We start from the raw sequence: 16,116 nt of genomic DNA on the forward strand, positions 1-16,116 counted from the left end.
CACAGCCCTGATTTGACTGATCCAGGATGGGGAGGAATCTGCCTACAGACAGGAAGTGTCACAGCTGGCGCCCTGGTGCAGTCACAACAACCTGGAGCTCAATGCTCTTAAGATAGTGGAATTGATTGTAGACTTTAGGAGAGCTCCCCCTCCCCTGACCCCACTCACCATCAACAACACAGTCACATCTGTGGAGTATTTTAAATTCCTGGGAACCATCATCTCCAAGGACCTTAAGTGGGGGGCTACCATTGACTCCACAGTCAAAAAGGCACAACATAGGATGTACTTCCTACGGCAGCTGAGGAAGCACAATCTGCCACATGGAAGCGAGCGGGCAAGATCTTCTCTGACCCCTCGCACCCTGGCCACAAACTCTTTGAATCACTTCCCTCTGGAAGGCGACTCCAGACTGTCAAAGCTGCCACAGCCAGACATAAAAACAGTTTTTATCCACGAGTAGTTGTTCTACTCAACAGCCAAAAATCTGTAGCCTCCCTTTGATCTGGTATTTTGTTGGTTCACATGCTTGATCAATGGTGTTTTATCATTAATGTTTTATTATTATTAGTGTTTTCTGAGTCATTCGTAACTGTCACTGTATGTCATGTTGTTACTTGTGGGCGGAGCACAAAGGCAAATTCCTTGTATGTGAATACTTGGCCAATAAACTTACTTACTTACTCTTTCAGTCAAAGACAAAGATTCAAACAAAAACTATCAGTACTAGAAGCTGGTAAAAACGGTATTAAAAGAGCAGTCATTTGTACAAGCTAGATCCGGTGCTGGATGATGGACTTCTGAGAGTAGGTGGTCGCCTGAATAGACTAGCGATGCCTGAAGAGACCAAACATCTTATTATTCTCTCGAAGGACCTTCACATATCAACACTACTGTTACAACATATCCATGAACAGGTTGGACATGGAGGAAGAAATCATATGCTGTCTCGCCTCCGTAAAAGATACTGGATTATCAAAGCTAACTCTGCTGCAAGAAAGGTCATAACAGACTGTTGTGTGTAGACGACTGCGGGGAAGAGTTGGAGAGCAAAAAATGGTAGTCATGCCCCTGGAGAGGATTCTAACAGACAAGCCTCCATTTACAGATGTAGGAGTAGACTACTTCGGTCCTATAGAGCTCAAGAGAGGACGAAGTCTTGTTAAAAGGTATGGTGTAATCTTCACCTGCATGGCAAGCAGGGAAGTACATCTTGAAGTTGTATCTACACTTGACACAGACTCCTGCATCCATGCATTACGAAGATTCATAAGTCGACAAGGTCAAGTTTCATCTTTAAGATCAGACATTGGCACAAGTTTTATCGGAACGGAATGAGATTTGAGAGAAGCACTCAATGGCTTGAATCAGGATATGATCCAGAATGGTTTGCTTCAGCGAGGGATAAGGTGGTACTTTAACCCCCCCAGCAGGATCCCATCACGGCAGTGTTTGAGAACGATTGATCCGCATGGTTCGAAATGTGCTGCGTTCTGTTCTTAATAAGTTCTGGACGATGAAGGATTGCAAACTTTAGTTTGTGAAGTTGAAGCAATTTTAAATGATCGACCCATTACCAAGAGTTCTGATGATCCAATGGTTCCACGGCTCCGGACTGGTGTCCCGTCAGTCCAGGCAGGGCTGTCGGTTAACCCGGCGAGACAGGCAGAGTCGAGCTGGATTTATATAACCATATAACCATATAACAATTACAGCACGGAAACAGGCCATCTCGGCCCTACAAGTCCGTGCCGAACAACTTTAGCTCTGCTTCTCCGCGCTGGCTGTAAGCCTGGGCCGTCATTCCCGTAAGTCCAGGCTGGTAGGTTAACAGGCAGAGTTGAGCTAGATTTAACGCTGCTTCTCTGTGCTGGCTGGGGGCGCCGCTCCCATCTGATGTTAGAATTATTTTAAACTCCAAACATTAAGTCACACAGTTGGGTTTTAAATGAGTCAGAGTTATGGAGATCATAGAGCTGAGCAAGAATTGGCCCGTTCGTGGGGCTTTTCACCGCCCGGCCCGGCGCAGCCGGGATCTTCCATCGCACATCGTCAGATTGCTGCGCCAAGGCGATCGAGGCTCCCGATGTTGAAGCCCCCGCCGGGGGATGGAAGGCCCCGTGGACGGGCTGATTCAAGTCCCACGATTCGGGGCGGATGGACCTGCTGTTGCTGGAGTTCGGAGTCGGTCACCAACCAGGTCAGCTCCCGATGTTGCCGTCCACAGCAAAGATACTAGACAGGGCCCTCGACCGAAGCCTCACATGTGTGCGTGCATGCGCGCAGCGGCCAAGAAATTGTGTCCCCCCCCATGTTTTGATAGTGATTTCCGTGCCCGAGTACACGTGACAATAATAATAAACTAAGCTAAAACTTATTCTGGTGGTTAAAGGATTTTAGAGACAAATTGACAAATGGGTGACCAATCTCATTAGCTTTTGATAGCAATGAGATTACTAGATCTTTTGGAGTGGATAGCACATTGCCAGCCATCTTTTGATGGTGGATTTATTAGTGAACTTTTTGAACGATGTCAGCTTAATCCTTAAAGAGTGGCTTTGTTTCTGGCATTGGTTATGATGTGTTAAGATCCAACCACAGATTAGTGAAATAGCGAGTTGTTTTTCTGTATATATAAAAATCAAAAAAAAATTTATAAAAGTATTCCTCTCTGTAATTGATCTCTTCAATAGATAAGGTTGCTGAGCTCAATCTTTTCGTATGGTTTATGCATTTTCTCAACCATGAAGTGCATTGACTAAAGTTTCAAAATCAAAATTTCTGGGATGTATTTGTACGTTAAGAAAATCAGTTTATTTTGCTATTTATTCCTGATTTCCAATCTCAGTCGCTGACTATGCTCAAAACAAATGGCTCATACAAGGATAAAGGCAATTTCTAAAGTATGCTGGAAGACTGCTGTTGATTGTGGAACATTATTACAGAACATGCGTAGAAAGGAACGGCAGATGCTGGTTTATACAGAAGATAGACACAAAGTGCTTGAATAACTCAGCGGGTCAGACAGGGTCTCTAGAGAAAAAGGATGGGTGACATTTCGGGTCAGACATGAGGAAATGGTAAAAGACAAAAAATTATAAAACAATCCAAAGCAGTAATTGTAGCTCGGTTTTATTCACATTCATAAAGAACTAAAACAAACATTTTAGCAGCTTGAAATTATCAAAATCATTGATTTCAACCACAACCTGGTAATTCACCAAAATTAAATATTATCTTATGTATTTACCTTATCACATGATTATTAGAAGGGAGTTGTCGTCCATTCATAAAGAGGAAAACTTTCATGTGTTCTGAATTTTGGATTCACTATTCTATCCAGAAACGTTGATAAATACATTTCTAAAATGTTCTCTATCTGCCTTAACAATTTCAATTGTATTAGATTTAAATTTACAATATATATTGATTTAGAAGAAAGAAGCAAATGTACTGTAGTCACATTTATGCACGATATAAATGTAGGTGTGAAGGCAAACTGCGAGGAAAATAAATGAGAAATAATAACTTGAAATGTTAAGTGGCAAAAATTGGCGGGTGAAAATATGAAGTTGTTCACTTGGAAAAGAAGTATGATAAAAATTTAAATGATCATTTAAATAAAATAACTGCAGAAAGTTACAACATAAACGAAGAATGCGGAGGCCTCAGAGGCGGCAAAAAAAAGGAAAACAAAGATGCTGCCTGGATCGGAGGATTTTGGCTAGAGGGAGAGTCTGATCAAACTTGGATTGTTTCTCTGAAGTATCAGAGGTTGAGGGGAGATCTGATAGAATTATAAGGCATAAATAGAATAAACAGTCAGACCATTTTCTCCAGTGTGGAAATATCAAAAACTAGAGACATAGCTCAAAGGCGAACAGGGAAAAGTTTAAAGGAGACCTGCAGGGCGAGTGTTTTGTTAACACAGAGGGTGTGGGTGCCTAGAGCATGCATATATGATGGTGGCATTTATCAGGTTTTTAGAAAGGAACACGAATACGCAGGGATTAGAAGTATATGGTTCACATAAAGCAGACAAGATTAGTTTAATTTGGTATCATGTTCAGCACAGACAGTTCCTGTGCTCTACTGTTCATGGTGAATGAATTTGGAAGTCTTGTGTATGAAACACAAAGCTAGCATATCGTTCCAGCTATTGAATGTTGGCTTTCACTTCAAAGGGATTAAAGTAGGGAAGTCTGATCGCAGTTATATGACACTAATTAAGTCACATTTAATGAGAACACTTACATTCCACTTATTTAAGGAGAGGTATATGTTTGGAGGCAGGTCAGAGGTTTCAGATATGGAGGAACTGTCTGATGAGGAGAGGGAGAACATATTGGGCCTAGAGTCATTAAGATTTAGTTGAGAGGCAATATTCATGAAAGATAAGAGTCATAGGGGGATTGGGAGGAGGTATTCATTTGTGGGAGAGTCTGAGACCAGAGGCACAGAATAAAGGGTGGCCTGTTTAACACTGAAATGTAGAATAATTTCTTCTGCAGATCCAAAAGGTTTTGAGTCCTTGGAATCCCGTGCACCACGAAGATGTGGCAGATGGAACTTTGAAAATGCTCAAAGCAGAGACAGATAGATAGATTTTTGATTACTAAGGTTGTGTATGGGAATGGGCAGGAAAATGATTTTTTTAAATTTTATTTTATTAATTCTTTATTTCGAACAGAATAAAAGAATAAAAAGCAAGTGTGAAACAGCATACAAAAAACAAAACAAGAATATTTATAAAGTGTCATAAACAATATCCATACATAAATGAAATCGTATGTGTCCGAAAAGGAGCAGGAAGAAGCCAAAGCTTATTAATTCCCACCCCTTATTCAACTGCTTATAATTATAAATTTAGCAGCTATATGTACACCATATGTACACCAGCAGCTATATGTACACCAAATTATTTGCATTTATACACTAATCAAATATTTACAAAGCCATACAAAAAAGAGAGGAAAAAAAATAAATTAATAAAATAAATTAATAAAATAAAATAAATAAAATAAATAAGTTAATTAGCTGTAGCTTATTGAATGCCTGAACTGGCTCCAGGGACATTATGGTCAACTCCTGTTTCCATTTCTTCTGGTGTTATATATTAAAAGTAAAGTTCATGGTAAATATTTAGGTGGATAAAATAGTAAAATTCAGAAATTCAATAAAAATAATGCTTTATTTTGATGTCACCAAAATCATAGACGGGTAAAATGAGATCTTGTGGTTTTTAATACTTGTGCCTACACCATGCGTGAGCATGCAGGTCACTCCCCTACCCTTTCATTTTAGCATTTCCTTGAGAGGCTCTGATCCAGTTCCCTTTTGGTAACCATTAATTAATTTATTGAAATTTGTAAATAACTTAAATTTGTATTCTCTGATTCTCTGCATTTCTACAAGGTTTAAAATAGAATTAAGAAATGCAAGTTTTTATGATGAGAAACTTAGTATTGAAATGTATGTGTGTATTTGTGAATTTGAATTGAATTGAATTGAATATTGAATTGAATACCTTTATTGTCATTCAGACCTTACGGTCTGAACGAAATTTCGTGCCTGCTGTCATACATACAATCATACAATAATAAACAACAATAAACACAAATTAACATCCACCACAGTGTATCCTCCAAGCACCTCCTCACTGTGGTGGAGGCAAAAATCTTAGGGTTACTGTCTCTTCCCTCCTCTTCTTGCAAAATGTGGACTTGAAATATGGTTTCAAAGTAGCATGTGATCATGACATTATAAACCACAAGTACTTCAACTTTTATTAAATTAATTTAGCATTCTTGTGTATTGCATATATTATGATTAAATGCAGTATAGATTTTTGTTAATTATTGTTTAGGCCAATAAAAACCCTTTACATTTAAGTTGCAGTTTATTTAGTTCACTGTTTATTCACTACATTAAAGTCTTTAGGAACATTTTAAAAACTTATTTAATTCCTTATTATGTCAAAAATTCACCAATATTATTTAATTAAGATCAAGTGATATATTTTAAGGTGAGGTCGGGTAGTCAATTAATCAAAATGTCGCTAATTTGATGTTGTTATAATAATGTTTCAAATGCACCTTCATATTCTATCCGACATGACAAAAAGTTGTCAAATGTGTGGCAAAACTCTCAATCTTTATGTGCATGAAAGAAGTTGCCCAAACTATTTTCCATCAAAAGAATTGGCACTAAAAACATGTATCTCATGATGCACATTCATCGTGATAATGATCAGATTTAGTTTGGATGACCTTCACAATCAAGTGTTCAATTCCATTTGGGCAAAGCAGCAATAAATTATGCTCCTATCAGATACAATTCTCTGGGCAGTTGTAAAGAAAGGAACTAACTAAAATGGACAAAATATGTGGTTCAATCACAAGGCTATTGGAGAAAGATCATTAACTTTGGTAATCTAATTAATATTTGAAGAGCTCAGATACTTCCGTTCTTCCTAACCTGAAGCTATGACACCGTTTCCATTGCATGGGTGAAGGGAGCCAAATCAAAACAAGGACTTACATTTCTGCTCTAAGATATATGGAAAAAAATCGCAACTAGTTTCATGTATTGACGTAAACACACTGTATCTGTATCTCTTATTTTAGGTTGGGCTATGCCCGCATTTCACATGGTGGTTTAAGTGACACAGAAGTCCAGTTGGGAAAATTTCAGATTCCTGATGACCAGAATCATTATGAAGATAATAACAAGATTGAAATTGATCCTCGAGTAGTACCTGAAGAAATTCACTTTAATCCCAGGTTAGTGACAGGGAAGGTGACTATGAAGGATTGAATGATTGATAGTTTATTATCACATGTTACATGTCAGAGGGAAATTCTTTGTTTTGCGTACCATACACAAAGTTGCCATGTAGAGTGAAGGGTTTTGGCCCGAAACGTTGCCTATTTCCTTCGCACCATAGATGCTGCTGCACCTGCTGAGTTTCTCCAGCATTTCTGTCTACCTGCCATGTAGAGCGCACTGACAAAGTATTCAATGTTGTCTCCAAGGGTCCTTCTTTGGTTTTGCTGGCCCTCCGATGCCGGGGCCCTGTTTGTTCTCTCGCCTCTCCTTCCTCCCTCGCAGGTTCCCTTTCGGTTCTCTGCACTCCCCCCCCATGCCATATCTTCTTAGTTCTCAGCCGTGTGTCCTCGACTGACCTCCGGCACCCACTGCGGGGGCCCGTCCGACTTCTGGTGCTCAAGCGCGCCTGTCCACGGCTACCTGCCGCCGGGCCGTCTTGGACAGCTGCCCGGCGCTCGCCGGGAACTTCCGACGGTCCTCCTCGCTCCCCGACGGGCGGGTCCGACATCCGCGGTGGGCAAGCACACCATATTATGGCATTTGCTATGCAGGAATTGAAAATTATTTTGTTTCCTTATGGCAAAAGAGGTCTGAGTATGCTGGCTCTTGGAATATTCCCATTCCTCTACTTACTACTTCCCTTTCTCGCAAGACCATCAAACCCCTACCCCTTAATTCTCCTTTATACTATCCAGGTATATGTTTATTATTGTCACATATACCAAGATGCAGTGAAAAGCTTTGTTTTACATGCTATCTAATCAGATCAGATAATACTTTAATTAAATATAATTGACAAACTCAAGTACAATCGATAGAGCAAAAGGGAAGATACAGAATGCAGAATATAGCCCTCAGCATTGTAGTACATCAGTTCAATAGACAAAGTCCAATGATCGTAATGGGGTAGAAGTGAATCAGACAGTACCCTAGATTATGGAAGGACTGTGCAGAAGCCTGATAACAATGGGGAAGAGGCTACTGCTATCCACTTACATTAGGGACAATTTACAATGGCCAATTAACCAACCAACCAGCATTTCTTTAGAGGATGTTGGAGGAAACTGAGGAAATCCATGCAGTTTAAAAAAAACCTCATACACCTCCAGGGTCAGAATTAAAGTTGGGTTGCTGGGATTGTGCGGCAGCAGCATCACTTGTCTTGTCCTTTAAATGTGTCTCAGTAAAAATGACAAGTAAAAATCAACTCTGTTATGGAGCCCGGTACCTAGATTTTGCTTGCATCAATGTTCATAACCCCAGATTGTAAAATCTCATCAACAATGCTTGGCATGTAATTAAGATGATGTCAACAGTTCCACCTTGGATAAAAAAATATTTAATAAAGGTATATGTCTTAGTCTTCTGAAGGAGATGGGTTAAGGTATTGAAAGGCAAAAGTGTAAATGGTTATTAAGGGAATTCTACATTTAGGGTATGGTAGCTGAAGTTAAGATCAAACAATATAGAGAACAAGAATTAGGAGTGATAGACCATCTGCCCTTTTGAACCTGCTCATCCATCAAGATTATATCTGATAGTCTATCTCAGAGCCATTTTCCTTTGTTACATCTGTTAATTACATTATACGCAGAAATCTATTGATTTATTTCTTGAATGAACTAGGGACAGTCTCCGCAGTCCTCTAGGGTAGATAAATGTGTTATTGTCATTTCTCCTAATCTCAGTTCTAAATGGCCTATCTTTGACTTCTGACTCCTCAGCCAGGGGAAACACCCTCTCTACATCCACCCAAAACTAGGAGCAGTGAGGGCATAGCTTGTGCCCTCACCAGGAATGTGATTGTATTCCACCACATATTATGGGGGTAAAAATTATTGTAAGACGTTTAAGATTTATTTGACATGGTATTAAGGAATCCTGGTAAATAAAGACCATTAATAAACAGGAGAAAATCTCTCCACTGTCTATTTTGGTTTGTTGGAGGATTGACACCAGTTCTGCAAGGATATCTGAATAGTGTTTCAGAAATAATCATCTTCACCATATCATGATGTTTGATGTGATAATTTTGCTGAGTGCACAAATGCTCATTTCCATTCATAACCCCTCTTACAAAGAAATAGTTGGTGGCTGCATGTAACGCAGATCTAAACAATATTCAGTTACACACTGATAATGATAATCTAATATTCATACCTTTGGACACTCACCCGTCACCCCTTGGGCCCACTACATCAATGCCAAACATTAAATACCTATCTGCACAAATACCATTTACTACCATTTTGTACAAAGCCTATAGTAACTTGGTGGTTCAAGTGTTCATTTGGATGTTTCTTAAATGTTGTGAGAGTACCGGTACTTGCATCCACTACCTTCTCTGGCAGGGCATTCAAGACTTAATCAACCTCTGGGCAAAAAACACATTCTTCACATTTCGTCAAAGTCACTAACTCACCTATTCCTTATGATCTTGGATACCTCTATCACAAGGAAAGGTTTTTGGCTATCTGTCCTATTTATGCCCCTTATAATTTTGTATATCTATCATATTTCTGCTCAAAGGAAAATGAATCCAGCATATCCCTCCTTAGTTTGCTGCTACACAAGTTACTCAAACAAAGCAATGATGGCTATTTTTGATGAATCCATGCCTCTGGAAATGTAGATGAATTCTGTTAGTATTTTTTCCAATAATGTCCCTCCAACTAATGTTAGCTTCACAGGCTTACAATTAACTGCCTTATTCCTGCTGCCTTTCTCGAATAAGGATCCATATTTATCATCTTGAATTTCATCTGTGGCCAGCAAAGATTAAAAAATTTGTGAGAGTTCCAGTGATCATTTCATCATGGGATACATCTCTTCAGGTTGCTGTGATTTATGCTCTTTAATCGTGCTTTGACGTCTTATACCTTTTTTTATATATGGCAACTTGTTTCAGAACTTCACAATTACCCTCTCTTAATTCTCCTTGGTGAATACAGATGTGAATTATCCTTTTAACAGCTTACCAACATTCTCTGGCAATTGCCCCTTTGATCCATTTTAATGCCTGCTCTTCCTGCATTACAGTTGGGGGTGGGGAAGGGGAGGGAGGGGGGTGTGGGGTGAGGAGGGAGGGATTATGTACCTTGTAAACGGTTTGTGTTTTCCTTGACTATCTATTTACTTTATCCACATAAATTCTGTAACAATGCATTTTATCCATTATTTCAAATTTTTGGGTTTGTGTTTTGTAAGAGTGAATTTCTGTTACCCAAATGTGAGGATCACCTGAACTTATAAAATGCTTTGAGATGCATCCTACTCTTTGACATCAGTGATGTTTCATGTCTCTCCTTTCCCTCCTTATTTCATTTTTTAAATACCCTCCTACATTTTATATTCTCCTGTTCTCCCATTTTCAGTGCTCTAGACCTGCCAAGTTAAAAAAAAAAAACATTTATCCAACCATCGATATTCCTTGATATTCAAGTTTTCTTGGACTTGTTGTCCTTGCACATCACCCTTATGGGAATATGTTGGGTCAGAACTCTCTCATAGAGTTGTACAGTGTGGAAGCAGGCCTTTTGGCCCAACTTGCCCACACCGGCCAACATGTCCCAGCTACACTAGTCCACACCGGCCAACATGTCCCAGCTACACTAGTCCCACCTGCCTGTGTTTGGCCCATATCCCTCCAAACCTGTCCTATCCATGTACCTTTCTAACTGTTTCTTAAATGTTGGGATAGTCCCTGCCTCAACTACCTCCTCTGGCAGCTCGTTCCATACACCCACCACACTTTGTGTGGAAAAAGTTACCTTTCAGATTCCTAATAAATCTTTTCCACTTCACCTTAAACCTGTGTCCTCAATTCCCCTACTCAGTCCGAAACACTCTGTGCATCTACTCCTCTCATAATTTTACACACCTCTATAAGATCACCCCTCATCCTCCTGCACTCCAAGAAAGAGAATCCCACCCTACACAACCTCTCCCTATAGCTCATACCCTCACATCATGGCAACATCCTCGTAAATCTTCTCTGCACCGTTTCCAGCTTGACATTTTTCCTACAACATGGTGCCCAGATTTGAACACAATACTCATCAACGTCTTATATAACTGTAATATGACCTCCAACTTCTATACTAAATACTCTGACTGATGAAGATCAAAGTGTCAAAAGTCTACTTGCAATTCCACATTCAAGGAACCATGCACCTGCACCACTAGATCCCTCTGCTCTACAGCTCCCAAAATGCAAAATGCAACCCCTCACATTTCTCAGTATTAAATTCCATCAACCCATCTGGTCAACTGATCAAAATCCTGCTGCAATTTTTCACAAACATCTTCACTATCTGCAATACCACTTACATCATCTGCAAACGTGCTAATCTTGCCATGCCACTAAACGGGCCCAGCACCGAACCCTGAGGCACACCACTAGTCATAGGCTTCCAGTCCGAGAAGCAACCTTCCATCAATACCCTCAGCGTCCTTCCACAAAGCCAATTTTCTATCCATTCAGTTAGCTCTCCTTGGATCCCATGTGATCTCACATTCCAGAGCAGCCCACCATATGGAAACTTGTCGAATGCTTTGGTGAAGTCCATATATACATCTGCAACTTTGCCCTCATCAACCTTTTTGGTTACGTTTTCAAAAATCTCTCCATTTTACTTTTAAATTACCATGACTTGGTGCCTGTATACCTAACTGAAAGAACTGCTCCTAGTTTTTGCCTGGTCCTATTTTATTATATTGGTGTTGGTCTTCCTTGAATTCATGATCTTTGCTTTGGAGTTCTCCACTATGCTTTTTCATTACTACCTTGAAATATACAATCACTATGACCAAAATGCTCTCTCATTTAAACTTCAGCCGCCTGCATGGTTACAGTCCGTAAGATTAGGCCCAGCACTTCTTTTCTCCAATAGGACCATCTTATCTTTGCGCTGGCTCAAAAGATCTCATGGACGCATTGTACAAAATACCCCCCACCTCCCACAAGCCTTTCGTACTAAGATTTCAATTAAACATTGTTCACACCTCATGTTTTACTTGAAACCAAGTGGAACAACTTTCCATTAGTGACAATTTTTTCCATTAATAACATTAGTTCTTTCTCTCTTAGGTTTGGATCCTATAAACGTGGACACAACTATGAACACATACACCACTTTCATATGAGCACACCAAAGTACTTCCGTAAGCAGAATGAAAAAGGGAAAAATAAAAAGCATATGTGATCGCACAATTAATTGCAGGAATCTGAAACACATTTAATATTTCTGTATATAAGCACAGTTGTTCAACTCTTTATTAAGAATCTTCCCATGTGCTGGCAGGAACTTTAGGAACCATATATAAGGCCAATGTTTTATAATAGGATCTACGGCATTTGTTACTAAATTCTGAGAGATTGTAGAACGTTTCAAAACAGTCCATGTTATTGATTCTTCCCGTTGGCTATTATGTTCCACATACCTTTCAAATGTTTCTCATAGTATGTATTCTAATATGCAGAAATTTTATCAGTCTGAAGAAAGGGTCTGACCTACCTATGTCCTCCACAGATGCTGCCTGCCTAAGTATTCCAGCACTTAAAAAAAAAATCCTATTGTTACTTTCATGCATTTGGAAATTTGATAAATTAATAAATATTTATCGCACCATTTGATGACAACTGGGATATGACAAGGTTGTTCTTGACACAGTAATAGTGGAAATAAATATACATGTAAAAACAGCTAACCTGCCTGTTAGTTCCAAACACTATAACATCAAAGCTCTCTAGACATTCAGATGGATTCCCTTACAGTATTATGCTTTATGAAAACTGAAAACTCACTCAAAATTATGTCAATTGTTTTGTACTGGATGTGTAATTTTCTGAAGATACATTTGTGGATATGTTCTTGGAAAATGCAAAACTCTGGTATACCTAACTGAATAACACTACGGTAAAATTCTGATAACCCCCACCCATGCGACTTTGGTGTTCGATGCGCAGATTTTTCAGACCATTGGATATTATTCCAATGCCCCAACACACTGATATTTCACCTTTTTTTTAAAATGTTACATGATGGTATAATATTTTTGAGTGAGCCTATAAGTCAAAGGGAATGAAAACTGAATCCTGGTGAGTTTTATACGGAAAGGGGAAATAAAATCCTGAGTTTCAGCTTGTGTTTTTTAGCACAAAACGACCCTAATTCCTGATCCCTGATGTTCCTGACCCCAGTTGCACACCCATCCCACAATCCAGACTCTAGCTCTGGCCACACACTGCCCTGGCTCAAACTCGGAATTAATGAGCAAGTTAGATGCTGAACCATTGGGATTTCTGAATTAACGAGGATTATTAGAGTTTTACATATGGTAGCATATTGTAGAGGACAAACGAGAAATATTTATAAAGTGTGGATAATCTTAAAGAGCATGGATCAAACTGACTTTTGGAAGTATGATTGATTGTAGACAAGAAAAAAAGAGCAATGGGATTGAGGTTTGTACCAAAAAAGTTCTAACAAACCTGAATCACTCGGTCCATTTTGGCCAACTGCCATCCTAAAATGTACATTGGAACATAAAAAGTACATTGGACCAAATGTGCAATGTAGATTCATTAGGTTGAAGCAGTTATCCTTTTTGAAGAAGTAAATAACCGAGGTACTCACTGAAGCAGGAGTAGCAAAATATTCAAAATGTTGAAGTTAAAAAATATAAGATTAGTTTCATTTTTCAGTGAATTTAGGGGTGTAAAATCAAAACTAGAATGAAATGGAGGATTAGAAAGTTAATTATAAATGGCTACTGAGACAACAACACCCTTGGCATATTCTTAACAACAGTAATACTGCTTTAAAACGGAGGACTTTAGAGCTTTATGAAAGGGATGTGAAGGGTGCTATATTAAAACATATTCCTTTTGTATGTGAAAAAATTGCATGAAATTTTATTTTTTGTAGACTAATAGCAACAGCCTAAAATTTGGTTGGCTGAAGAGATGACTTAATACCAATTTCTAATATTCATGGTGCCTTTTAATAAAATTTTAAATTTACAATACCAGAATGTTTATTGTGACATTTAACATTTTGTTCTACTTTCCAAATTACTTATGTTCTATTTGAGAATATTTTACAAAACTTGAAAATTGCTCAGTGTAGATATTAAGTACTTTGTTAGTTAAATGGTATAATCAAATGAGAGCAAAAACACAAACACATTTTTCCCAATTCCCTTTCCTCTCTCATCCTCTGAACAACAATGTATACCTTTTCTTCCTCTGTCAATACACTTTCCCTGGGACGCTAAACCTTTTAGGCTGTGTTTTGTACCTTGATATTTCTCGCTTTATCAAGGCTGTCCATTTACTGTTTACCGTTAGCCTGCTATTAATCCTCTTTCCCAGCTTTTTCTCAACAACACAACCTCCAAAATACCAAAGACCATTTGGATGTGCATCACCAGAGAAAGTTAAGTTAGATGAGGAGAAGCGAATAATTGAGACACAAATATTTGAGAAGATGAGCAATAGTAAAAAGTCCCCAACTGCAGAGGGAGTGGGTGGATCTGAAAGGGGACAGTAGGAGATCACCAAAGCCTGCAAATGTTCAAGTTAAAATAACCAAATACTAGTCAGAAGCAGGAATGATTAGAGTTCCCTGGTTTAATATTGTGCAGGAATGAACTGCAGATGCTGGTTTACACCGAAGATAGACACAAAATCAGAGATGCTACCTGACCCGCTGAGTTTAGTATTGGTTTAATATTGTTTAGTTTCAATTAGCACGTTACAAAAAAGACAACGATGGCCAGAAGACACGAGTAATTGGTAAATTTCCATTGAAGATAATAGTCCAAAGCTTTGATGCTGGAGAGTTATAAGAAAAGGAAACATTAATAATGAGTAGGACGGAACTGCAGATGCTGGTTTACACCAAAGGTAGGCACAAAAATGGCTGTGTATCTCAGCGTTTCAGGCAGCATCTCTTGAGAGAAGGAATGGCTGAATTTTCGGGTCAAGATCCTTCTAGACTAAAGAAAGGTCTCAACAAGCAACGTCACCCATTCCTTCTCTCCAGAGATAATGCCTTACCCGCTGAGTTACCCCAGCATTTTGTCTCTAACATTAGTAATTAATTGAGTGTTCTTAGAATGCAAGAGCGAGGGAAGGGGAGGGGGGTAGATCATGTGAGAATTATATACACTTGAGGCCACAGTTCATGTATTGTACACAGTTTTTGTCACCACAATGAGAAAATGTCTGCAGAGATTATCAGAACTGGAAATTTTAAATTATGAAGAAAGATTAGATAAACAGGAATTGTTTTGTTTAGAACAGAGGAGGCTGAAATAAGTCTTAACTGAAGTATAAAAATCCAAGGGGCCTGATTTGAGTATATAGAAATTACCAACTTCTTTTGGTTGAGGAGTAAAAACCAGGAGGTTAATTAACAAGTGCAGAATATTAACAAATATGTTTTATTCAGAAAGTAAAGGGAACTCTGCCTGAAAAGGTGGTTGTGTCAGAAAAGCCACATGTCTGAATGAGCACTTAAAGAGCTATGACCCGTAAGGCTATGGATCAAGTCCTAGAAGGTGGCTTTACATTGAATAGCCTTTTTCAGCTGGCCTAGGCAGAATGGCTAGCTTCTGTCTCTTCAATGTTTCTATCTTTCTACAATCTGCACGTACACAAAATGTGGCCTTTGTTTTTGGCATCTGGTTTTGAACGAGCATTTGGCTACATTTCAGAATGATATCAATAAACATAGAAACATAGAAATTAGGTGCAGGAGTAGGCCATTCGGCCCTTCGAGCCTGCACCGCCATTCAATATGATCATGGCTGATCATCCAACTCAGTATCCCGTACCTGCCTTCTCTCCATACCCTCTGATCCCCTTAGCCACAAGGGCCACATCTAACTCCCTCTTAAATATAGCCATAAACAGATGAAAATGAAATTTAAAAAAAAAAAATCACTAAACGCACAATCTGTCAAAACAGATCTAGTATTTTCAGGTTGATGACCATTCATTAGAAACTAAAGGGTTGTCTCTACAGGGAAAAAAACAGCCCATATTCGAATTTTAAATAGGAAAGCTTAATAATATCAACATTAGCGCATTCCATTAAAAGGGAGAATAAGCAAACTTCATCTCCCACATGCACTATCGGTGCATACTTCTAATGCGCAATCTAAATTAAATTGCTTCAAGAAGCATGTTTATTATAAGCAAAATATTGTCAATGGGATAAGGGTTTTTAGGGGTTAAAGAGTTTCAAACTCAGAATTACAAAGTTACTTTTACAGGATTGT

At 38.8% G+C, this 16,116-nt stretch overlaps 1 protein-coding gene across 1 annotated transcript in view; it reads left to right on the forward strand.

The window, feature by feature from the left end:
• Window positions 1-13,848, forward strand: part of cwh43 (cell wall biogenesis 43 C-terminal homolog) — a 69,516-nt gene extending 55,668 nt beyond the window's left edge. The window contains 2 exon segments of the mRNA XM_033034264.1: window positions 6,627-6,782; window positions 11,918-13,848. Of these exon segments, the coding sequence (XP_032890155.1) occupies window positions 6,627-6,782; window positions 11,918-12,032 (271 nt within the window). The 3' untranslated portion in view covers window positions 12,033-13,848.
• The last annotated feature ends 2,268 nt before the right edge of the window (window positions 13,849-16,116 follow it).

This window comes from Amblyraja radiata, chromosome 1, assembly GCF_010909765.2.
Source record: "Amblyraja radiata isolate CabotCenter1 chromosome 1, sAmbRad1.1.pri, whole genome shotgun sequence".
NCBI lineage: Eukaryota > Metazoa > Chordata > Chondrichthyes > Rajiformes > Rajidae > Amblyraja > Amblyraja radiata.